The 26,931-nt window shown below is 40.1% G+C and overlaps 1 protein-coding gene across 5 annotated transcripts in view; it reads left to right on the forward strand.

Moving 5' to 3' along the window:
* Nucleotides 1-26,931, forward strand: part of RHBDD1 (rhomboid domain containing 1) — a 114,588-nt gene that overhangs the window by 42,576 nt on the left and 45,081 nt on the right. For all 5 annotated transcript variants that reach the window (XM_082841487.1, XM_082841491.1, XM_082841490.1 and 2 more), the window contains 3 exons: nucleotides 9,056-9,144; nucleotides 12,892-12,948; nucleotides 22,399-22,542. In XM_082841487.1, coding sequence (XP_082697613.1) covers nucleotides 9,056-9,144; nucleotides 12,892-12,948; nucleotides 22,399-22,542 — 290 coding nt within the window. The remainder of the gene's footprint in view (nucleotides 1-9,055; nucleotides 9,145-12,891; nucleotides 12,949-22,398; nucleotides 22,543-26,931) is intronic.

Raw genomic sequence — 26,931 nt, forward strand, 5'->3', positions numbered from 1 at the left:
CTGGAGGTGATGTGCACATAATCATTCATGTGGTATCCAGAAATATTTTCGTCTGTAGTAATAGCAGATGGCAGAGTGGTTTCATGTGCCAAGCTGCATTTATTCTGCCACAGCGCAGCGTGGAAGTGATCACGGCCTCTTCCAAACAGTCTCGCTCCCCACGTGCGTGTCAGTTGTGGTGGGAAGTTTTCTTGCGTATCAGTTCAATATGTTGTAAATTTACTTGGAATCCTTGGAATTTGTGCATGATGTGGTCACATGAGATGTACTTCGAAAAGAAATATTTTTGAGGCCTAATGATTAAAGGTCATCAATTCCACAAACATTTAATAAGCATTTGCTGTGTGCTAAGCTAGTGGTTTTCCACTGGGATAGGTCACATGGTCCGCAGGAAGGATTTTGGACATTTACAGGACTGTGTGTAGGTGTCATGATGATTAGTGGAGGTGCTACTGGCATTTGGTGTGTGAGGACCAGAGGTACCGGCTGCCCTGCAGCACGCAGGACCGTCCCCTTCCACAACAATGTCCTGCACACTCCACACCCCAGTCTGTTGAAAGGACTTTTCTGTAGGTAAAAAACCTGTTCGTGATTATCCGAGCCTCAAACCTGATTGTGTTTTTCATATAAACACAAAGACTTTTTTTCTTTGGCATAGATTTAATATACAGTGACTTTTCCAGGAAAATTGTAAATTGAATTGTAAATGTAACTGAAGGGAAAATTGTATTATACTTTGCTTGATTTGGAGTCAAAAGTTAGTTACCCTCACGTAAGATCACGTGACCAGTGGAACCCTGCCTGTGGTGTTTGAGTCACAGAAAGCCCATCTGTACCTCCCTGCATTTTTTAACCTCACCTTCGTGCAGATTCCGTACATAGAGGGGCAAGCAAAGGATGACTTTATATGTCTTCTGGTGGTGTTCTGCCTCAACGTTTATAATTCATAGTATTTTACTATGTGAATTAAATTTTTCTTTCTTAATTTTTACAACTGGGGCATTGTGTTGAGTTGAGATTGCACGTGTTTGTTGTGTCTTTGTTTTTAAAAGTATGCATGTAGGTAAGTTATTTATAAATTCCATTACAAGAAAATAGAAAGAGCATTAAAGAATATTTGGGTTTAAGGGGGTATTGGGTGTGATAGGGTTGGTAGCCAGTAGCTTAAGCAGCAGGGCAACGGCAGAAAAGTCAGCAGACAGGGAAGGTCCTTAAATGCTAGAGGAACTCAGACTATACTGCAGGAGCCCAGAAGCAGCCCCTGCCTTGTCCTGAGGGAAGGCAGACCAGGAAGGCTGTTTTGCTAGGGCTTAGCTGGGCAAAGGGAATGGTGCATACAAAGTTGAGAAGAGTGGAAGCATGGCTTTTGCAAATGGCTCAAGCTTGGGGTGGGGCAGGACTGGGCGGGGGGCAGTGCAGAGCAGATGGAGAGATTTTGGGCAATTGGAATCTACTCAGCAGTGATATGGAAGATACAGGAAAGGGGACTCTAGGAGGTGTCTAGGAGGAGAAGAACACCGGCCTCACGTACGGAATTACACTGACTCTTTAACATCTGTCCTCCAATTAAGTGTACTGGGTTATTCCTTTATTTTGCATGTAATTTCACTTGTTTCTTTCATTTAATTGGGCACAACTTCTCATTTTGCTTTGAAGGAGATTAGAATAACAACACAGTTCCTAAAGAAACTTATTAATACCACAAAGCTAGTGATCATGATTTTCATCTGGAGTTCATTTTAAAAGCCCTAGCATGTGCCACATGGGGGAAAGCTTTCTTGACGATTTACCCCAACAGCAACGAAAATGTTTAGATTTATCCGCCACAACGATGAGAGAAATATTGTTTTTCAAATGGGAGCCTTGCTCAGTTACTGTTCCCTTTATATTTCAAAAAAAAAAATAATGAAATCACTAAAACACCATTATAAGAAATTTGGAACTAAAAAAGGGGGGATGACAGGCTTCCCTGGTGGCGCAGTGGTTGAGAGTCCGCCTGCCGATGCAGGAGACACGGGTTCATGCCCCGGTCCAGGAAGATCCCACATGCCGTGGAGCGGCTGGGCCCGTGAGCCATGGCCGCTGAGCACAAGTGAGAGGCCCGTGTACCGCAAAGAAAAAAAAAAAGGGGGGGGGATGTATTTTCCCCATATTATCTGTTGCTGTTTTTATGTATTTCTTTTAAATCTTGTTTTTAGATATTATACATATAATTGCATGTGTATAATGCATTATATGTCATATACTTAAAGATATAATATCATGGTCCTATTGTATACAAATGGTCTAGGAGTCAAATAAAATGAAATATGTGAGCAATATTTTGAATCATTCTTCCTCTCAGTTTCCAACTTGGTATCTAGCTACCTACTGAACACTCCCCTAGATATTGCCATTTGATTGTCCTGCAGGCATCTCGGGGTAAACAACAAAACTGAGCACTTGGGCTCTCCCCGCACCCTCCCCCTTTTCTCCCATCTTCCCCATCTCAGCACGTGGTTCCCTCGTGCATCTCCTTGCACAAGCCAAAAGCCTAGCTTTCTCCCTTTCCCTCACCCCCGACACTGAATCCATCAACAAGTCCTTTTATCTCCGCCACCAAAACAGACCCCAAGCCATTCACTGCTGCCCACTCTTACTGCTGCCAGCCTCTCCCAAGCTGCCACCGTTTCTCACCTGAGCTACATCGGCCTCCTTCCTGATCTGCTTACACTGGCCATTCTTGCCTCTCTAGAGTCTGTTCTCTCAGCAGACAGGATAGATCACTCTTAAGAATTCTCCTGTTTAAGCTTCTCCAGTGGCCTCCCAATGTACTTATCAAGCCACCCAAATTCCTCCACATGGCACATAAGGCCTATAGGACCTGACTTTCACCTGTTTTTCTAAATTCTTCGCATGCTGTACCCCATGTCCTTACTGTGCTCACTGTCCTCACTGTGCTCAGCCACCTGATAGCCGCTCAGTGCTTTTAAAACACCAAGTTCTTCCCTGCCTCGCAGCTCTTCCATATGTGCTTTTCTCTGCCAGAAGCAGCCATCCTCACCTTGTGACCTGGCAGCTCCAAATCCTGTGGGTGTCACTTTAAATGCCACTTACAGAGCCATCCCAGACCACTCTAGGGAAAGGAGACTCACTTTCCTACACTTCCCACAATTTGCAGTTATTGTGTGTCTGTCTGTCTGTGTCTGTTACCCCCGCAAATTGTAAAATCTGTGAGGCAGTGACTGTGTTTGTCTTATTTAAGTAGTAGTCAGTCGGTGAATATTTGATGGATGGATGAATGAATGAATGAATGCTACTTCCTTGAACCAGCTCATGGAATTCTCTTCCTGCCCGGCTGAGAGACATGGGCTTGAGAGCCAAGGAATTGCTGGGCGTCGTCTATTATATTGGAAGCTCTTTTGTAAAAGAGGCATCTCCCACCTTTGTAATGCTTGTTTTTGTCCAGGTCATGTTTGTCCGGGACTGAAGTAAATGTCAGCAGTCAGCTCCCAACCCTATATCTGAGGTTGGAGCCATGTTTATTAAACCAGCAAGAGTAGTAGAGGTTGCATTGCCTTTGCGAGGAGGTAATATTGGCAGGTGACTAGTTTTTACTTCTGAAGCCAAAGGTGGCTGGGTGGGGCGGGATGGGGGCGGAATGAGGGAGGTATGGTAAGAGAAACAAAGAGGACATACAGACCCAGTCTCTCCCAGATTGCCATTGCCAAAGACACAGGCTGGTGTGGCTGAAGACAGCATCACAGATAGAAACAGATGGCTTAAGAATAGTTTATCTTGGGAAGAAGCAATACGATCAAGATTTTTTGTAGTGGCATTCATTAAACCTGAAAAAATTCTTGCTACATCTTGTTGCTCTAATGCCAGTCTGGGACCTTTTATTAAGATCCCCAAACCCCAGAGCTTCTGATCAGCTCAGTCCCTATCTGGTAATAGTAACTGCTTTTACAGGAGGAAATTCTGGAACGTACAGTACAAGAGGCCACTTCTAGCTGATTGCCTTTTACCTTGCCTTATTATCTTACCTTGTCCAACGCTGTGTCTCCATCAAGTTACGCCCTTAATGAGGTCATTTGCTCTGCATACACGGGAGATTATGTCATAGAGTAATTCATTTTCTGCTTTCTGAGCTGTGCCTGAGAGGGCAGCCTCTTCATCTGTGGGAAGAAGTTGCCATTTAACAGAGGACCTGTATAGCTTATCCCAGATTTCAATCATAGCTTTAGTTTTTGAGTCTTCAGCAGTGCACATGACAGCAGGAACATTTGCATAAGCACGTAAGGTAGCTCAGCCTTACAAGTAGCCTGTTTAAGGAGTGAGGATCGGCCAATGCTGGCATCATAGGAAAGAACACTGTGTGCTGGTGTTAATAATATCCGCATATAGTTTGAGTAACTAAAGTCCACAGTAATATCTTTTTTTCAGCTTTATTGAGATATAACTGACATGTAATCTACAAGAGTATCTTAATCTTACTTTTGCTCCCAAATTATCTTTCCACCGTCACTGTCCCTTATAAGTAATATGTAGCAACACTGATTTGATATTTGCTTTTCATCTTTTTTTCTTTTTTCTTTATTTTTTTATAGTTTTTTCTATAAACATGAGCTCCCACTCTGAGTCAGGAAATACACAAGTGCTGTATATCTAGAGGTCCATAGGACAAAAAACAATGGCTGAAGATTTTTCAGAATTCCAGAAAGACATGAGACCTCTGATTGAAAAAACACAGCAAATCTCAAGGAGGGTAAATTAAACAAATCTACACCTGGAATGATTGTTCTATAATGATAGTAAATCCAACACAAAGGGAAAATCTCAAAGGCTGAGAGAAAAGACGTTACCTGCAGGAGAATGACTGTCCAATTGACAGTGCATTTCATAGCAGCAGTAGTAGGTCACTACACCTGTCAACAAAACAGGATGCAGAAATAAGGACCTTCTCGAACATACAAAGGCTAGCAGAATTTTTTAGTCTCAGACTTTAACTGAAAGAATTACTGAAAGTTGGATTTTAGAAAGAAATAAATTGAACCCAGATGTAGGTTCCACCATTAGAGAGCAATGGGCCAATAAAGAAATTGGACATGTTCATAAACTTAAGTAATCTAAGTAAATGGCTGCCTCTGTGTTAGGATTTGAGTATAAACAAAATGTTTTTCCAATTGAGTATATAACTGCTTAGACTTGGTGCTGATGTCCGAAATTCTTCTGTTTGTGATGAATTGCTTTTAGGCAAGGATTTTTAGTGAGAGGTCCATGGATAGGATGCAAGCCATCTATGAACTTCTTAAAATTATAAATGACATATTTTGTGTATGTGTAGTCTTTCTGCAGACAGGATTCATGGCTTTTATCAGATATTTAAAGGGGTTTAGAACCTGGACAAGTTTAAGAACTAATGGATTATGGTATTGTCCCCTATTAAGATGAAATTACATCAGTACTTAACTTGCTCTGATGTTGAGACAGAATGATATGAATTTGATTGCTGGATCTGTCAGTTACTTTGTGGAACTCTTGAGACCCTGGACAGATGATGTGCCTTCTCACAGTAGTGTGTGCAGTGTACGACCTGAGTAACCACACACAGCAACAGTGTATCTGGCTCTTGTGACCTCTTCGCACCATCACAGTCAGTGTTTGATTATAGCTGCTATGATTTTCTCAAGAGAGTCACTATTGAGCTATCAGAAGAAGTGAAGCTTCTCAGTGATGGATTTTAAGCTATAATAATAGGCTTAGTGCTGTTGTTATGTTAATTGAGCACATGTTTTGTGTAATACCTTGTCCAAGTGTGCACAGGGGAGGGAGGGGAGGAGGTGTTGTGTTCAATCATTAGCTCTCCCAGTGAAATTTGGTACAAAAACAGCTATTAACTGGTGACCGGTGTGACTTGTGTTTTTAGAATACAGTTGTAATGTACATTAGATATGTGCATTTTATGTGTTATTTTAATTCCACTTCTCCTCTTATTCAGTAGTTGTTTACTGAGTGTTAGTGTCAGGCCATTTACTGTACCAGGTGTGATCATGGATGTAGCATTGAATATGGTGGTTCTGTTCCTGAGGAATTACCTTAACTTACGATGTGAGGAGGCAGGTCATCACCAAATCCTCAGTCCCAGCCTAAGACCTGCTTAGGTCAAGAATAAGCTGTTCCTAAGAGCAGGGTTTTCCCAGCCTGCCCCTTGGGGTGTCAGCCTGAAGGTATAACTAAGAACAGAGGAGAGTGCACGCCTTCCAAGAGGGCTTCTGTGGAGCCACGGGCATGCTCAGACACCACAAATGTTGAAACGTGTTTAGCATGTATAATTATGATCATAATAACACAGTCTGTTTCTAAAGCTGTTACATTTGAAGGTAGTTCCCAGCCACTGATCAGCACCCAGATGTGTCTTCTTCCCCCGAAGCCCAGGGCCTCCTTGTGGCCTCACAGCACCCCCTGGGGGTGGGGATAAAGCACCCTAATCCTAGGACTGGGGTGCGCCATCCTGCTGGGGAGAAGGTGGTTCCCAGCTCCATTTCCTGTCTGCAGGTCTGTTTCCTCTCTCAGGACATGGGTATCTCTTAGAGGGCCAAGAGAGGTAGTTGGTCACATGGTTACCTACGGCATGGAGCAAGTTAACATACGTCTTGAAACAAGCATGTGATTCCTTTTTCATTGACGGTATCCTCCCCTTTCTGTGTGTAATGTTGAGAGGTTCTCAGTTTTGACTGAATAAGCTCATTACCTCTTCTTGTTTTTTATTTTAAAAGAAGCACACTAGTGTAGAACTTGAAGAAAATGATAAGGACAGCAGGAGTGTCGAGTTGGGACTTTTGTGGAAAATGCTGAATGTTGGCAGGTAATGCTGTGTGGTCTCTGGTCTGCCAGCCTCCCTTTCCTAGTTATTTGCAATTAGGTTATAACTCAGACTTCTACAAACCCATTTAGAGAGAGAAAAAATTCATTTAACTATATTAGACTCTAACTTGTAAATGAGATTCAAGGTTGATTGTTTAATAGGTTGGGATTTAAAATTGAAACTTTTCTTCCTTGTCATCTTATATCTATATGATGCACCGTAAAGATTAGCTTAATAAGTTTCAAAAATATTGATGTATTTTATTCTTTTCAGTTAAATTGAGGTTACTGTTTTTAAAAAACTGATTCTGTCCTCTTCTTTGTTTCCCTCAAACTACCACTTTCTTTGCCATTCCTAGAACTAGTTGGAGAGTGTATTTAGCCTAAAAATAGAATAAAATAAGTACAATTTTGGGTTTTTTTGGAAAAGCTAAAGGAAAGCACAGTTGATACTATTCTTCCCTGAAAATGGGAAAACTGAGTATCTGATCCCATGTTTTTATTATCAGGTTAAACATACTGTGAGGTAGATATATTTGATGAAAATAATAGCTGTCCTGAGGGATAATTGTGTGTGTGTGTGTGTGTGTGAGAGACTTTCGGTGTGTGTAGACGTACGCAGGACCTTGTTTGGGCAATAGTGTGATCGACTTGGCTGTTGGGAACAAGAGGCAGTGCCATCCTGTCTACAGAAAGCTTCCTTTAGTCTTTTTCTCTGAAGTGTTCCCTTGCCTGTTCCTTTCCTGAGAACCAGCAAGTCTTTCCCTGGCTCTGAGCTAATGACAGTCACTTGTGGCTGCCTTGCTTGTGGCATTTAGGGCCTCTTTACCCTGTCCTCTGTGGCCGTGGTCACAAGGTGTATTGGATTTGATTCTAGGTTTTGCGTGGGTGACAACGTCAGCGCCACGGTTCGGTCACTGCCATGGCACAGCCAGCGTTCTGAGATTGAAGATGCAGCGGTTTTAACTTGCCTCCTGGTGCTCTTGGTTAAACCATCCTGGGTCACTGGAATCATGCATTCAACACATATTTGAGTGTCTGTCCTGTGCCAGGCACAGTCCTAGGTGTATGACATACATATATGAAAACCACAGAAGTCACTGTTCCCTTGGAGTTCACATCCAGCTCCTTGGTAACTTTCAGTTGCCAGGCAGCAGAAGGAAAGAGCAACTCTTCCACTGGGACGTGACTCTTTATGAGAGGCGCGCTGTTCCTCCTAGCCTTGTGGTCACCAGTGAGCACTTGGTGGGGGGGGGGGGGGTCTGTGGGGATGGGTTTAGCAGGTGAGGGTGGAAGGAGGAGGTGGGCAGGGCCAGGCGTTGGGAGGCCTTGACTGCAGGCTAGAGCGTCCTGTCAATGGAGAAGACGGCGATCCCCACAGCATGGCAGTGACATACATGACCTCACCTCAGTTCTGGGAGAGTAACTGATGGCAGGGTATGGGCTGCATTGAGAGGAAGAGCTGGGGGGTGGCAGAGAGCCCCATTGGGTGATCTTCTTTCATTTACTCTTTTACTCATTCAGCATATACTTAGCTGAGGCTTGCCTTGTATTTATATTTAGAAATGATTGCCAATCTTAGATGCTATTTTAAGAAGAGTGGAACCAATTTAATGCTCTATCTCATCTTTCAAGCTTGAAGTTTACATTTTTGGGTTTTCTTGGCTGAGCGACTGAAAGATGCATATTTGTAGCGGGGCTGGGGGGGCCCAGTGTGGACATCTCTTCTGCCGAGTTTCTCTTGCTCTCCGCCTCACTAGTCAGGGGTGCGTAAAAACGTAGCGGTCTGCTCTGTGGTGAACACAGATAGCTCCCATCCCTCACAGTGGCTAGCTAATTCAAGATTTAATTCAGAGAAAATGTGTTTCGTTTATGTTTTGTGATAAGAGCTACAGAGAAAAAACTGGAAGAAGTGTAATGGGTTGTCTTAACAAAATGCCTCTGCTACTCCGAAGGAGCCAGCCCACTTTTCTCTGTCAAGGAGGGATATTGCCTTTTAAACATGTCATTGTTGTTATTCATTGTACTTTTTTTTGGTAAGATAGGAAATGTTGTTCTTGGGACTAAGTTAAATGCTGCTCAGTGTGAAACACGTGATGTGGAAGAGAGCCTGCAGACTGTGACTAATTGACGCGCCCTGGGCTGATGAGAAGGTGGTTGCTAGTCCGCAGCAGAGCAAACACTCACGAAGGCTTTCCTTCTCCCCTAGGACTTCCTTCGCCGGGCATCTGGCCGGGATCCTTGTTGGACTAATGTACACCTGTGGACCTCTGAAGAAGATCATGGAAATGTGCTCTGGTACAGAACAGAACACTTCTGGCCTGACAGGTTGGAAGTTCATCTTCATTTTAACGGGAGCAGAAGCATCTTCATTTTAACGGGAATCTTCATTTAACGGGAACAGTTCCCTGTGGTTCAGCTTAGGAGCTTCCTAATAGGCTCTTTTTAAACCAAGAGGTAAACCAGCTGGTGCTGGTCCTCACACTGCTCCGAAGAAGAGGCTGCAAACCCCAATTTTAAACCTGAGGCTTTCTTAGGGGACAAATAGCGTTGCACACTTATACCCACAGCTTTATTGCTACTCACCAAAAACCATGATTTCCTTGAAATTTGGAGACTTAAAGCGGGTTTAAAATATGCTTTCTTCTGTAATATTCCATGAATTCAAAGTACAAGGAAAAGTTAAAAAAAGAAAGACAAATCTGTACTGAAGTGCAAGGCCAGTATTTTAAAGAATTCAGAATGACCACTAGGTCCTTGGCGGGTGAGACATATATTCATGCATGGCCAAACCAAGTCTGTTATTGCTTGAAGTGTGGCTTCTGCTTTTTAATTAAAATTTTTTTTTCATCTAATTGATGCTCAGTGAAAATACTTTATTTAGAAACCTATGAATTTTTTGGATCTCTTAATTGAAAATGCTATACTGGTCTTGACTTAGAAGGAAACTATTGATATTTTGCAAACACTTGTTCTATAGACCATATGAGTTCCAATATTTCATCTTTTTTTTTTTAATAAATAAATAAATTTATTTATTTATTTTTTGCTATGTTGGCTCTTTGTTGCTGCACACAGGCTTACTCTAGTTGCAGAGAGCAGGGGCTACTCTTAGTTGTGGTGCGCGGGCTTCTCATTGCGGTGGCTTCTCTTGTTTTGGAGCACAGGCTCTAGGCGCACGGGCTCGGCAGTTGTGGCTTGCAGGCTCAGTAGTTGTGGCACGTGGACCCTATAGAGTGCAGGCTCAGTAGTTGTGGCACATGGGCTTCAGTAGTTGTGGCATGGAGGCTCAGTAGTTGTGGCACAGAGGCTCAGTAGTTGTGACTCGCGGGCTCTAGAGTGCAGGCTCAGTAGCTGTGGTGAATAGGCTTAGTTGCTTCGCAACATGTGGGATCTTCCCGGACCAGGGCTCGAACCCATGTCCCCTGCATTGCAGGCGGATTCTTAACCACTGCACCACCAGGGAAGTCCCCAGTATTTCATCTTTTATTCATGGGAAATCTTCTGAGACTATTTTACCTTTTCTTGAGCCATAAATAATTTATTTTCACAGTTTGTTCCAGTGACTGGTATTCTTGAGAACCATATGATATTCATGATATTAGAAAGCTTTCCAAGCACTGTGCTGTTGCTTTTATTAGCTGGTTGTATTCACTTTCTGGTGATTTTTACAGATTGTGTTGCATCTACGCAGATTTTTATTTTCCTATGTTTGCCTATTACTGTGTTTCTAGTGTGTGTGCTTGGAAGAGGCAGCAGGAGCTTCCTTTATTGAAAATGTCCAGTTTTATTATATTTTTGATACAACTTAATTATGGAAATCTAGTAATGAGCTTTTTTGCCCAGATGCTCTCAGTGCTGACAAAGGAAAAGAAATGATTCTCAGGAGTCTAATGTTTTGTTTCCTTTTTCTTTGTGTGTCTGAGGATTAAGTGGTTAGTAAAGCTTTCTACAGACATATTATGAAATTTAGGCAAGTATTTTGGTTTTAAAGAGGATTTTCCCCCACAATTATAACATTTAAACTCTTAGTTTCCTTCTTAAAACCTTGTCTATTTTCTAAGGAGACTTACTTTTATATCATTCTGTTTTCAGTGTAATACAGTAGAAAATTAAATGCTAAAAGTTGAAACATTCAGTGCTATTTACAAATGGTCTGCAATCTGTCCGCCGTTTTTTCCGGTGAAGCCGGAGAAAGATCTAGAGTGATCTAAGAATTGAGGTGACACGGGAGCCCTGTGGAAAATAATCAAGTACATGAAGGCGGCTGTCTGATAACTCCTGGGAGAGGAGCATCACACTGAAGGTGTCCCCTGTCACTCCTCCCTCTCTCCTTTCCTTCAGCAGTACTGAGTCGTCTGTCCTACTGCTTTCTTAGGGTTAAGAAACGGGAAAGTCCCTTAGGAAGGGTAAGAACGTGGCTCACCTAGCATCTTTGTTGTGGGGCAGCTTCTCTCAATAGCCAGAGCATCTCTACTTGTCAGAGGTCTCAAAGACCAAGCTTGGTCCCTTGGAAGGCAAAGTGCATCTTATGTCATTAGGAACCTTAAGGAACTTCAGAGAGTATGTTAGGGTTTCATTGTCCCCACCAAATTCTGTTCCCTGTAGGGCTAACCCCAAACAAAAGAGAGCTTATTTTAACAATTGTTTAGAAATCATTTATAATGGCTTTCAGCTTTGTTACAAAGAATCTCTTAATTGTTGGAAAGGTTAGTAGTTACAGCCTTATGGCTGTTGTGTTCTATCAGACGTGTCTGTTTTTATGCTACTACCATACTGTTTTGTTTACTATAGCTTTATAATATAGATGGCAATCAGGAAATGTTAAGATAGCTATTATCAAAAAGACAAGAGATAACAAGTATTGGTGAGGATGTTGGTGGGAATGTAAATTGGTGCAGCCACTATGGAAAACAGCATGGAAGTTCCTCAAGAAATAAAAAGAACTACCATATGGTCCAGCAATCCCACTTCTGTGTGTATATCCAAAGAAAATGAAATCAGTATCTCAAAGAGATATCTGCACCCCCATGTTCATTACAGCATTATTCACAATAGCCAAGATAGGGAAACAACCTAATGGATGAAGAAAATGTGGTATTGGGCTTCCCTGTTGGCGCAGTGATTGAGAATCTGCCTGCTAATGCAGGGGACACGGGTTCGAGCCCTGGTCTGGGAGGATCCCACATGCTGCGGAGCAGCTAGGCCCGTGCGCCACAACTACTGAGCCTGTGCGTCTGGAGCCTGTGCTCCACAACAAGAGACCCCGCGATAGTGAGAGGCCCGCGCACCGCGATGGAGAGTGGCCCCCACTTGCCACAACTAGAGAAAGCCCTCGCACAGAAACAAAGACCCAACACAGCAAAAATAAATTAATTAATTAATAAACTCCTACCCCCAACATCTTCAAAAAAAAGAAAAAGAAAATGTGGTATTTATATGTATATAATGGAATATTATCAGCCATAAAAAAGAAAGAAATCCTGTTATTTTTGACAAAATGGGTGAACCGGAAGGACATTATGCTAAGTGAAATAAGCCAGAGAAAGATAAATACTGTATGATCTCACTTATTTGTGAAATCTAAAAAAGTTAAACTCATAGAACCAGAGAGTAGAACAGTGGTTTCCAGGGGTTGGCGTGGGGTGGTAAATGCAGAGATGTTGGTAAAAGGGTACAAACTTTAAGTTGTAAGATGAGTAAGTTCTGGGGATGTAATATACAGCATGGTGACTATTGTTAATAATACTGTATTACATACTTGAAATTTACTAAGATAATAGATCTTACGTGTTCTCACGTATATACACCCACACAATGGTAAGTATATAAAGTGATGAACTTGAGTTAATGAACTTGATTCTGGAAATCATTTCATAACATATATGTATATTAAATCATCACATTGTACACCTTTAAAAAAATTGCGTTGCCCAACTTAAACATGTACAATTTTTATTTGTCAGTCACACCTCAGTAAAGCTGGCAGGGGTGGCGGGAGAAGCCTACCCCTGCAATTAAAATGTTTGTTTCCTTCATATTTAGGCATTTTTCCCTCCAATATTGATTACCCAGGACAGCAGTACTACTTTAATAGTTTTGGTAAGTACTGTGTTTCATTTAATACATTTAAACTTATATTTTAAAATGATAGTGTTTGCTACTGTAGAGCTACTTTAAAATAATACTTTATGCCTTTGGAGAGTACTTCACACATTATATGCTTGTGCCTCTAACATGCATGGAAGCTAGATGGAGGGGTCCCCCGGGGAGCACATGTGGGCGCGTTGTTAGGGAAGGCTAGGGAAGGAGGGAACTCTGGTGTGAAAATACTGTATGATTGGTTTGAGGTCTCTCAGACATGGTTAGAGTCATACTAGACCCAGGTCCCTTGATTCTCAGCCTAAGAGACCATTCTGCTGGCTAAGTGTTAGAAGTTAGTTTCAGATATACCGTTCTCCACGGTCCATGCCACCTACATATTCAGAAAGAATCATGCTTGCCCTAAGAGGCTAATATAGGCATTTCTCTAATAGTTAATACCATGTGACTTAAAGAGGAGAATGTATTTTTTCTAGATATCTTTGTAAATAGGTAGAAAGGACTTCCTGTTGAAGCATATGACCTGTTTTAGGCTAAAGTTCTTACATTCCAGCCTGGGGAAGCTGCACTGCAATATCCTGGATCAATACCAGCAGATAGGTGTCAGAGAAGCCGTAGGCTCTGGAAGCAGTGGGTGGCTTTATTGTCCTGCCCATCGAGAATTGCTGCAGCTTAAATCTGGGGTCAGCAGCCTTTCCTGTAAAGGGCCAGATAGCTACTGTTTGAGGTTCTAAAGGCTTTGTTGACCATATGGTCTCTGTCTCAACTAGTCAACCTGTGTCGTAACATGAAAGCAACCATAGATTATTCATAAGCAAATGTGCATATTTGTGTTCCAATAAGACCTTATTTACAAAAACAGGCAGTGGGTTGTATTTGGACTATAAGTTGTAGCTTTATATACACGGTGCTTTTGCTTTATTTTTCCGTACAGGTTCTTAGCCTCAGTCTGGTTTACTCAGTAGCACTTTGTAAGTGGTTCATTGTGCACGTGTCAGACTAACCACTGTGGGAGAGAAAGAAAGAGCTATAGTCCCTGTCTCAATATTTAACCAGGAGTGAGAATGTAGGTGCCATACATTTAAAAAGGTGAAACAGTAGAAATGAAAAGGACTAACTAGGGTATAGAAAGTAGAATGGTGAACCGTGGAGTGGGGTGGTACACAATAAGGCAATGATAGCTAATAATGACATTTGTTGAGTTTTTACTAAAATGTCTCCTTCCAGTAACTACCCCCTGCACTGTTCTGGTTTCATTTCTGTCACCATAGATTAATTTGCCTGAGCCTGAACGTCATATAAATCTACTCATTTACTAAGTACTCTTTTGTATCTGGCTTTTGTTATTCAACCTCATTTTTTATGATCCATATATGTTGTTGTATATATCAGTAGTTATTCTTTTTTACTGCTGAATGGTATTTTATTGTTTCAATATGCCACAGATTTTCTGGATATCATTTTTTTAATAATTTCTAATTTATTTCTCTTGTTGTTAGGGAACACACTCAGTGTAGTTTAATCCTTTTACTTTAATGAGGCTTTCTTTTGGCCCAGTGTATGGTCTATCCTGGTGAATGTACCATATGCCCTTGAAAAGAATGTGTATTCTGCCATTGTTGAAAGTAGTACTCTACACATATCAATTAAGTTAAGACGGTTTACAGTCTTGTTTATATTTTCTGGGTCTTTACTGGGTTTTGTATCTAATTTTTTATCATGTATTTTGTCTTTCACTAAATTTGGAAGGGTTTCAGATACAATTTCTATAAGTATTTTTTTCTCCACCAATCTGCTGCTCCTCTCAAGGCTTTAATGACATGAATTTTAGACATTTTAATAATGTCCCTCAAGCTCCTCAGGCTCTTATTTATTTCTTTCGATCTTTTTCCCTCTGTTCTTCATATTGGATAGCTTTTATTGATTTATCTTCAAGTTCACTGACTCCTTTCTCTGTCATCTCCATTCTGCTATTGAACCTAGCGAACCTATCCAGTGACTTTTTTTTTAATAATGTAATTTTAGTTCTAAAATTTCCATTTGGTTCTTTTTTTAGTTTCTGTGTCCCTGATGAAAACTCTGTCTGTGCATTTCAGGAGTGCACCTTTATCTTATAGAGCACAGTTATTGTCTATCTTTAAAATCCGTCTGATAATCCCAACATCTGAGGCCTGTTTTGTGGCTGGCACCTGCTGATTGTCTTTTTCTCCTGAGAATTGGTCACATTCTTCTGTTTTGTTTTGATTTTGTATGCCTGGTAAATTTCTCTTCTATCTGAACGTTTTGACCTTTATTGTGAGATTTTAGATTCTGTTAAAGTCCTCTGCAGAATGTTGATTTTTGTTTGTTTGACCAAGCAGTCAACCTGGTTAGGTTTAGAGCACAAATTCTGTTTTTCTTTCTGTGGGTGGTTGGTTCCAATGTCAGTTCAGTTTTCAAATCCTTTATTGTACTATTTGGGCCTATCCCATTCATGTACCACTCATGAGATGATCTGATACTTGTGTAGTTAAGTTATGTGGTAGTTCAGTTTTCCAAGTCTTTGCTTCTTTTATTCCCTTGTGTCTGTTCACTGCATGCATAGCTCAGGGATGGGCCCAGGGCTTATGTCAGTTGATCTGCAGAAATAGAAGGTTCTTCTGTGCAGATCCAAATTTCCAGGTAGTATCGTTTTTCTCCTGCCTCCAGAACTATCTTAACCATTTCCTCTAGTGCAGGTCTCTTGGTAATCAATTCTTCTAGCTTTTGTCTTACTAAAGAACTAAAGAATATCCTCTCCCATCTGATTTTCACCTACACCAATGTTAGACTACTTCATGTTGTCCCACAGGTCTCTGAGGCTCTGTTTATGTTGTTTGGTGTGTGTGGTCTTCAGTTTGGATAGTGTTTGTGGCTGTGTGTTCAAGCTCTGTGATCTTTCTTCCACAATGTCGAATTTGCTGTCAGTCCCATCTAGTGAATTTTTCCTCTCAGATACTCTCTTTTTTAGTTCTGGAAGTTCCATTTAATTCCCTTTTATATCCTCCATTTCTCTTCTCATTAAATTCATGGGCATAGTTATAATGGCTATCCTAAAGTCCTTGACTGCTAATTCTGTCTTATCTATATATTTTTTGCATCTGCTTTATTAGACTGATTTTTTTCCTGGTCACAATTTTTTTTTTTTTATCTTGTGAGTTTTGATTGGATGCTAGACATTGTGTATTTTGTGGTATTGAGTGCTAGAGTCTCTTTTCTTTTAAAGAAAACTGGACTTTGTTCTGGCACACAGTTAAGTTTCCTGATGATTAGTTTGATCCTTCTGGGGCTTATTCTTTAATTCTTGAGGGTGGGTCTAAAGTAACTTTTATTCTAGGGTTAATTCTGTGCTGTGGCTGAGATGTTACTTTTGTGGGATCTCTCCTGAATGCCCTTTGTTCAGCAGGGACTCTGCTCTGGCTGGTTGGAATGCAAAGGTCTCCCAGCCCTGCCTGAGCTCTGGGAATTGTTCAGTTTATAGCTCTCAGGCATCCTTTGCCTGGTCTCATGGAATTTCACACTCATGGCTTAATATTCAACAACATCTCCAGGCGACCCCATGAAGATTTCTGGAGGTTTTGCTATGCACGTAGTTTTCTCCTTTGCTGTACTCTGCCCTGCAAATTCCAGCTCAACTCAGGGAGCCTGCTGCATCTGATTGTGTTCACGCTCCCTGCACCACCGTCTGGAAAGTGCCTCCAGGCTCATTTCCTTTATTTCCTTTCTCTCAAGATTCAAAATCTTGTACTGCCAATTGTACAATGTCTAAAAACATTTGTTTCATATATTTTCTCCAGACTTCTACTTAAGATTAAGTAGAAGGGCTAGTCCAGTCCCAGTTACTCCTTCCTGGCAGAGGTAGAAGTTCAATTCAGCGATATTAATGTAGTGCAGTCGGGGTTCAGCCTGGAAGGAAGGAGCAGGGCTGTAGTCACTGGAGGTTTTACCCAGAAGAAGTGGGGTGCTGTGTCTTGATGAGTAAGTAGAAGTTAAGGAAAGCCATGAAAGGAAAGGGCTCTTCAGTCCTTTATGAAAAAGCCTGTCTGGGATTATCCAGAATGTACTGGAGTGCCACTGAACAATTTATTCAGTAGAGTGACACTGTGGGAGTTATAGTGAAGATACGTTTTTGGTGTAGTTCTAAAGGCTCGGAGCATGGTTATCCATCCTGGCGTTTGTATGAATCACCTGAGGCGCTTTTACAACATGTCCATGCCTTGAATTCAACCCACGCCAATTAAGTTAGAATAGGGATAGAGACAGGGACTTTGACTTCCTTTTTTAAAGCTTCCCAGGTGATTCTAATGGGTTCAGGAACGAAAACCATAGGCTTAGGTGATTGGCTTGGGGACTACCGAGATGAATGCTGTTGCTGCCCAGAGAGGCTTTACTCTGAGGCTTTCGCTGATGATGATCTGGATGCTTCAAATCCTAGAAACGTGGTCTTGGTGTAGGAGAGGAACGGCTGCTGGACAATGCAGGCTCACCTGCTTCTATCTGTGGACTCACCCGAGGAGAGGAGGTGTGATGATTAGTTGTCAACAAAGCTGATGTAGTCATTTGGAAGAGCATTGGGTTCTTTTGGTTGTTTGTTATGGAGGCCAGTTTACACTGACTTAAGTATAAGAAGAGGTTTCTCGGCCTATGTGACTAGGAAGAGGTGAATTGTACAGGAAGACCATTTTGGTTCTGTCTCCCATTGTGATTTCTCTCTTCCTGTTGACCTTGTTCTCTCCAGTAGGCAGAGGGCATGGCTCCTAATACCTCAGAGTTGCTAGAGGAAAAGGAGCTTGTCTCCTGGTTCATTTTTTAAATCTCCAAAAGAAACAAGAATGTTCCTCTGGATGAAAAGAGTAATAATAACATACTTGTGCACAGACATGACTTGAACTATCGTAGATTACCTAGTCCTAATATCTTGTGTGACAGCTGGGAATTGAGGTTTAGAAATGTTAAGTAATTTGGCTAAAGTCATACCGGTAGTTAGTTATAGAACTAGGACTAAAAATGCAAGTCACTGATTCCTAGCTGCTGCTTTTTCTATTGTACAGGGATATGAGATGGACATTCTACTGATTTAACCTTACAAATTAGGGAAGTTTCCTGTATTGACTTTTCTTTCATCTTTTTTGAACTTATTTAAAAAAAAGGAAAAACGGAAACCTGCAAAAAGCCTCCTTCATATGAAAGAGGCATAAGCACAGCAGACACATAGGCCAGAGAATTAAAGGCAAAAATAAAAGCCCCTTTCACCTTTCTTTCTTATTCCCTGTAAGATTACCATATTTATATTTCTTCCGCTGAAGTGATTGGATTTCTTCAAAGGCAGAGCTACATAAGGCCCGGTGGCCATACTAATGGTCATCTAGGGAACTTTTATGAGAGCATATGTATCTCTTACAAGTAATGATTTATTCTTAATATGGCCATCCTTAGCTGGAAAAGTCTTTATAGGTCAGAGAACCTCATGAATGTTTAAAAAGCTGTTACCAATTTTTCTAATCTCGGTGGTGTTTCTTGATCTCTTTTGCTGTGAAATTCTGGTATGTGTATAAGGAACAGATGGAGTAGTTTATAGAATAATGATAACCAGAATTTCTTTTATTACGGAGCCAAAGTATATAACTACAAAAAAATATTAAGCTAGTATTCATTGCAGGATATAATTTAAACTTTTTTATCTTAAGTGTTTGATTGTTAGGTTTTTCCAGCCATGTTTATTATGAAGATTTAAAAAAATCTGATTGGGCCAGTGGAACAGCTGTAGAAAATTTTTGGTCCTAGGAGACCTGTTCTCATTATAATAGATATTGATGGGATTTTCGGTCCTGTTGATGATTTATGACTGATGATATAGAACCTTTAACCACACTAGTCTTTTTGACTTAAGGCATTAAAACTTTCCCTTTCTCTCTCCCCATGTTTTGTCTCACAAGTACCAAATTAGATTTTATAATATTCAGATGTTTAGAGTTGTAGGCTTATATTTTGTTAAGGCACTGCTCGGTTGTATTTTAAAAGAAATACACGAGGAAAGATGTTTTTCTCTATCAAGAAAATGTTGCCTCAAATCGTAGCAAATTTACCTGTCAATTGAAACTCTATAGATGTATGTCATATTTCCGGTATCTGCATAGATAGCTATTCAGAGCTTTGGGGTTACTTTGGATTTTGAACGAGCTGAATATTTTTGAGGGTAGAAATGCTGCTTAGACCTTCTGTAACAAAATGACTTTCCACAGGGATTTGAAAGTGGTAATGAGCCATATGGGAAAGTGCCCAATGTGCTTTTTGTGTTGCAATAAAATAATTGGCACTCTTAGGGAATTGGGCAGTCTCTCTATTCAGGCATTACTGAAGCATCCTGTGGTATTCAGCGACTTATCCATAAATATTCTATTATGTTTTGGAATGGTTGCCCCTTTCTTTTATTCTTTGTGAAGTAGATACATTTATTGTGTTTTGACCATTTGCCCTTATAGAAAAGTTTTTTTTGGGGGGGGGTTATTTTTTATTTGTTTTTTGGCTTTTTTGGTGAGAAGCATAGAAAGCAAGATTTGTAGCAGTGCCACAGTCATCTTTATCTCAGGATATGAACCTTGCTGGTGGGTGTTCACCAACACAGTAGTGGGAGCTGAATTTTTCTGATTGTTCTATTGCGTAGAGACCAATTTGAGGAAGAGTGTCCTTATTAAAAATTGTGTCCAGATCCCATTTCAGTCCTAAATCATTCAGTATACTTATATCCTTATCCTGATTCCAATATCATAATGTTTATATTCTGACATGGGAAACATGTGAGAGAGAATATGGAAGTTGCGTTATAGGAGGTATTTAGTAAATGCCCACTAATTTTTACTACATTAGAAGAAAGGATTAGCCCGCGAAATCCTGAACAATTTTATTTAATGTTTGTTTAAATCATTCATGTCTGTGACTTTCAAGGACATTAAATAAAATAGTACCAACATAGAAGATTTTGTAATAGATGATAAATAGAAGAGTATTGTAGTAATCAGTAAGAGTGAGCAAAGGCTCTGAATAGACTGTTCTCCAAAGCAGATATACAAATGGTTAATAAGCACATGAAGAGATGCTCAACATCATTAGTCATCAAAAACCACAGTGAGATACCACTTCACACCCATTAGGATGGCTATAATTAAAAAGACAGATAATAACAAGTGTTGGTGAAGATGTGGAGAAATATGAACCCATACATGTTGCTTGTGTGAATATAAAATTGTGTAACTGCTTTGGAAAACATTCTGGTGGTTCCAAATGGTTAAATATAGAATTACCATATGACTCAGCAATTCCACTCTTAGGTATGTACCCAAGAGAAATGAAAACATATGTCCAAATAACAACTTGTATGCAGATGTTTATAGAAGCATTATTCACAATAGTCAAAAGGCAGAAATAACCCAAATGTCATAAGTTGATGAGTGAATAAACAAAATGTGATATATTTCTACAATGGAGTATTACTTGGCCATGAAAAAGAATGAAATACTGATTCATGCTGCAACATGGATGAACCATGAAAACATTATGCTGAATGAAATAAGCCATACACAGAACACCACATATTATATGATTCTGTTTATAAAATTGTCCAGAATGGGCATAGCTACAGAGATAGAAAGTAGATTAGTGGTTATTTAGGGCTAGGAAGGTCAGAGGGTGAGAGCTAAAAGGGTACAGATTTCTTTTGGGGGTGATAGGTATGTTCTAGAATTGATTATGGTATTGATGGCACAACTCTTATGAATATACTAAAAGCCGTTGAGTTATATGCTTTAAATTGATGGATTATATAGTATGTCAGTTATATCTCATGAAAGTTGTAAAAACATACCAATAGACACAAATACTTTATATGACAAATATTTATGTAAACACATATATTATCAGCTGAAACTAGTGTGTTTTATTGTCATTTCACTTTTTATTTGAAAATAAAGACTTTTAGAGTGCCTGAAAGCTTTTTATGGGAAATTAACTGTTTTCATTTTAATCTCATATATTAGGAAAGCATTTTTTTCATAACCAACACAAAAGTAAATTTTAAAATAGCCTCAAGACCAATTATCAAAAATTCTGAATATGAAATTTCAATTAACCAGGTTCTACCCTACAGTGTTCCCCTTGTTGGCTTGATTTTTTTTTTCTTTAGTCTTTTTAAAGCAATAAGAAGCTTAAACTCAGGCATGTGCTATGGTGGGTGATATGGAGACATATGACACAAGACTTATGAAGGGTAGGAATTTTCATCAATAATAAGAAGCACATTAATTAAACATTTGAAACATCATCTTCAAAGGGTGTGATAATGGAAGGAGAGAAGGGAAAAAAAATCAAACATACTTCTCTCTCATTATACCAGAATTAGATTGGTAATCGTCTGTGGGGAAAAATAATATCTTCCAAACAAATTCCATAAAAGTGGTGATTAAAGAAAAATGTAAGGAATAAACTCAAACGGACTTGAAAAGGTCGATGGAAGTACCTTGCAAAAGTCAACTTTGCCCTTTATTAATGGTATGTCGAAGTTTGATTCTTAAAGCATTATTTAATGACCAGGTTGTCTCTTCTCTCATTTAATCTTGCAACCAGTTTCTCAGAAGTGCTAGTAATAGAAACTATGATCTCTGACTTAGGATTCTAATTAGAGACACACTGGCTTGTATTTCTCGATGTAGTTATCAGCCTCTGAAGTATCATACCTAGCACAGAAGCCCGGCAGAATGTGTGTTAAATATTGGTCTGCCTCTCATTGTTTGGAGCCACCAGACAGTAAGGCTTTATCAGCTATCAGTTCAACCATTCCCTTGACTCCAGCCAGGACTTCACTGAAAATACTCCAAGTATTAAGTAGCTCTAAACTGAAAGAATCCACTCCATATGTCAATAGCCCATTTTCCAGTCCCCTCTCCAGTACTGCTCATGTCTTCAAAATATCTTCTTATATAAAATAGGTAACTAATAAGAACCTACTGTACAGCACAGGGAACTCTACTCAATGCTCTGTAATAACCTAATGGAAAAAGAATCTAAAAAAGAGTGGCTATGTGTGTATGTACAACTGATTCACTTTGCTGTGCACCTGAAACTAACACAACATTGTAAATCAACTAGACTCCAGTAAAAATTGATTTAAAAAATAAACATCTTCTTCGTCTTCAGCACATAAGGACTCATTCATATCCAGTCCCGTGTTCGGCCTTGTGGCTACAACAGTGACGGGACAGTCATCGCCCACCTTCGTGGAGGCATTCTCCATCCATCGGTCATCTTTTCTTATTTTGAGGATTATCACTGTAGTCAAAAGAATGACATAAATTATTTTATTGTCTTTGCTAACAAAATAGGAAGTATGAAAAGAATAGTCCATGGCAGCATTCCATAACTTTTTCATTGTGCCTGTAGGCTACTCTGGATATCAGGATTATTACCCACGTGGCAGGCCAGGTTACCCCGAAGAAGTACCCAGGAACTTTGACGCGTATACAGCGGGACTGAGTGAAGAGGAACAGCTGGAGAGAGCGCTAAGAGCCAGCCTCCGGGACCAAGGTAGGAGTTTGGCGCCCTTCACTTTATTTTAAAGTACATACCTCACGTGGTGAGATGTCTGAAAAAGGACTATTTGTAGCAAATTAAACTTTAAATAGTTTATAAAAAGGACATGTAGATGAAAAAATGTGTGCAGATCGTGATTACAAAGAATGGGGTGTGATGCCGTATTCCTAGCAGCTTAAGCTAATAAGGTGCCAGACTATGTATGTATTGTTAAAGTGGTTCTTTTTATAGGTCTGCTGCACTCAGTGCTTTGTCCTTAAAGTCAAGGAACTTAAAAAAAAATTCTCAGGTGCATGAAAGAAGGGGTTTACTTTGAAATTCATATCTGTAAAGTAGGCTATATATCGCTGCGTATCAAACTGTTGGCCACAAGCCTTCCTCAAAATCACATGAATAGCCTGACAAGAATTCAAACTCAGGGTTCCACTGCAGGCCTGCTGAACCAGTCTTCCTGTGGGCAGAGACTAGGAATTTGTATTCTTAACCAGCTTTCCAGAAGATCCTTTTACAAACTGATATATGAAAACCGCTGTATTTATTTTGCCATATTTGTTCCGGGGTTTGGCTTATGAGTTTGGGTATTACCGTTTTTAAAAAGCAGTAAAAATCGTCTATTCATTCAATAAACATTTATTAAGGTCTTACTGTGTTTCATGTACTGTGATAAAGAATACAGGAAGGTTAAAAAGTGGAATCTCGCCCCACCACCCAAAGTTCACAATCTCTGGTAGGGGAAATGCATGCTAGATGCCGTAAGTAACCATAATGTCAGGTACCTAGGAGAGGCTTAGGCCGATTGCTAGAGGCAGTGAGAAGGGGTGAGCTCTTCCTTAACTAGATCTATCAGAATTTCACAGAAGAGGCGGCATTCGAGTTGGACCTTCAAGAATGTGTAGGGTTTGCAGAGATGCGGAAGGTCCTTCCAGGCAGGAATCAGTATCTGCTCAGACACAGAAGCAAGCGGTGTGGTCATCCCACCTTCACTTTCGAATGGAGCATTAAGAGAAGAAGGGGAAGAAGAGTGAGCAGCTAGGCTAGGGCCTGATCACAGAGGTCCTAGAATTAAATAGGCCACGTGGAAAATGGATCTGGTATATGATGTAAATGCCAGTAAGAGTTCTGCACAGGGGAGTGATGAGATCAGACCTGTGTATGTGAATCGGCAGCAGTCATTTCACGAACAAGGATTGAGCACCTCCGGCGGGGGGGCGGTACCAGGTATCACACCAGATGATGGGAATACATAAATTGTGGCTACTTTGTGTCTGAATTGAGGGAATACGGTCTTAGCAGCAGCAGTGTGCGTGGAGGGGGTGACCTAGGAAACGGGGAGGAAGAGATAAATTAGTACTTGTCAGGTGAAGAGTATCAGAACTGTGGTCTATCAGTTGTCTGTTACTGGTTAAAATCACCCTGCCACCCATGGCTTACAACAATACACATTTCTTCTTGCTCCTGTGTGTACGGGTCCACTGGGCCAGGCTTCCGTGACCTCGGCTGGTGTGCTGAGGTGTCTGCAGTGGTCATCTGAGGCTGGCTGCTCTAGGGTGACCTCCTTCACATGCCTGACTGACTGTGGTCTGATGCGATGGTGGAGACTGGGCCGGACATGACTTATCATCCAGCAGGCCAGCCCAGGCTCAGTCACAAGGCCTCAGCGCGAGGGTTCCAAGGGAGAGTGTGGAAACAAGTGAGACTTAGGCTGATGCATTGTCAGTTCCGCTGTATTTTGTTACTGAAGCAAAGTCATGAGACCAGACAAGATTCATGGGATAGGGAAATAGACTCCATCACTTCATGGGAGGAGCTGCAGAGTCACATGGCAAAGGGGCTGCACAGAAGGAGAGGTGGATAATTGGGGCCATTCTTGTAATCACTAGGTTCAGTGGACTACTGGTATTACAATCACTGCAAGCATGCCTTAGCCTTGGAATCCTAACCTCTGGGGGCAGGGCCCCAGAGGCTGTATTTTAACAAATTCTCAAGGTTAGTCCTGTGCACACAGCTGCTTAATCACTCCCAGGTGAGACATGAAATATTACTGGAGGTGAGGATATTATGTATTTAATTTAATCTGGAACAAGCCATGATCTTAACAGAACTGTGGTCTGATTTGTTATCTTGGATTGTCCATTGCACGTAAGTACGATATGCTCTCTTGGATGTGAATCTTAGAAATATAGTAGGAATGTTGTCATTGATAAAAATGTTAATCCCAGTCTACCACACACACAAAAAAGTTAAGTAAGTCAGGGCAAACCTACTAATCATGGACTTTGTACAAAACTTTATTTAATACCACAAAGGGACAACAGGAGGGAATTTTTTGGAGTGATGGAATTATTCTGTATCTTGGTTGTTGTGATGGATATACAACTCTTTGCATTTGTCAAAACTCACCTAACTATATCCCACAAAGAGTACATTTTCCTAAAAAGGACTTTTAAAAGAAGTAAATAAAAATTAACAAGAAACCAATGAAATAACTGGTAGCCTTGCAAAGATCATCAAGCACCGTAAACCACTAGTTCAAAGGTTGTTTAGAAACCGGACGTTGTATAACTGGTTCACTTTGCTGTACACCTGAAGCTAACACAACATTGTAAATCAGCTATACTCCAGTAAAAATTTAAAAAAGAAACGGGACATTCACATGGTGATAAAGTATCACCTCATAGAGGACATGCTAATAGGAGTGGGAAACAGAGATTTGACAGTCACCACCTGAATCCAGCGATCAAACGTGGCGGCATCGTTGGTGGGAGGGCCTGATATTGTGTGTCTCCTGATATGATGCCATATGAGGAACACAGCACCGTCTATGACATATTCTTACTAAAAATGTTTAGCCTGACTCTAATTAAGTCTTCCAATGTAAGGGGTCCATATACAGGAAATACATGGGATAGAGGAATAAGTTGAGAAATCAGATAAAACGTGAGGTTTCTACAATTCAGTGAGACTGGTCTCCTATGGGGCAGGGGGGAAGAGTATCATAAAAAAAAGTAGGATGTGATTTTATATTAAAAGGAAATAACAAGCAAATATAACATGAGAACCTTGAAAAACTGGTTCTTACAAAAGAAAAATTTTGAGGAAACAGGAGAATTTTGTATTTGGACTAGATATTAGATGTTATTTGGGAAATTAGCTTTCTTTGATATTATGGACAAGTAGCAGAAGGTCCCTGATTCTTGGGAGATACCCACTGAAGTATTTAGAAGCAAAATAATATGTCTGCAACTTACTTTCAATTTTTAGCCGAAACAACTCTCTCTGCTCTCTCCTTTCTTGTCTCTCTCATTCTTTCACTCACTCACTTCCCCCCTTCATAAGTTCTACATTCAGATAAGTTTGGGAAACTGCAAACTATACCCCCTTGAAGATCCAGAATGGCACTATTATACTGATGATTCTAATTAGTTCTACAATTAAGAAACCAATTTATTAAATTAATGTTTTCCAAACTTATTTGACCACAGAATTTCATTTTCAGTGGATGTTTTAAGAGCATATGGAACTAGTTCCAATGAAACTGATCTGAAGAGACTCCTTGAAGTGCATTATACAGTAACAGGTGACAACAAAGGAAATAGCTTTGCAAATTGTTTATATTAATTTCAATTTTATTTTCCTTAAAACACTTCATGACTGTCTTATTAAGAGTGAGAAAACAAGGAGACATTTTTTTAAATGGCCTTTATTACTTTTTAGCCCTTTTTTCCCGGTGGAAAAATATTTGGTTTGAGTTTATTTTATATAAAAGTTGGCCATATGATATGTACTATTTTGAACCTTACTTTTTTTCATTCAGTATTATGTTGTAATCATTTTTTCACACCACTAAAAGTTTTTGAACATACAGTTCCTCCATATATTTATATATTTTCTTAAACTTATACCTAAGTCTGTTTTTCTTTCTTTCTTTCTTTCTTTTTTTCTTTCTTTCTGCAGGGAGAGGTATGCTATTAAAAATAGCATTTTTTATTCTATATTTGTAGAGATTATTATATACTTTTTCTTCTTTAGTCTATTGACATACTAAATTATTTTGATTTTCAAACTTGAAGCAGGTTTGTATTCTCAGGATAAATCTCACCTGGTTGTGATATTTTATGGACCATCCTGGTGAAAATGCCATGTGCACCTGAAAAGAATGTGTGTTCTGCTCTAGTTGGGTGGAGTGTTTTACAAATGTTAGTTAGATTAATTGAGTTGATAGTGTTGCCCAGATTTTCTAATCCTATGGATTATCCTATGGATTATCCTATGGATATCCTATGGATAATCCTATGGATTATCTTGTCTACTGAGCACTGTGAGTATTGTGAATTATATAGAATTACTGTGAGTAATACTGAGTAGGTACTGTATGGTCCCCTC

The sequence above is a fragment of the Leucopleurus acutus genome, assembly GCF_964270905.1.
Source record: "Leucopleurus acutus genome assembly, chromosome: 6".
Taxonomy (NCBI): Eukaryota; Metazoa; Chordata; class Mammalia; order Artiodactyla; family Delphinidae; genus Leucopleurus; species Leucopleurus acutus.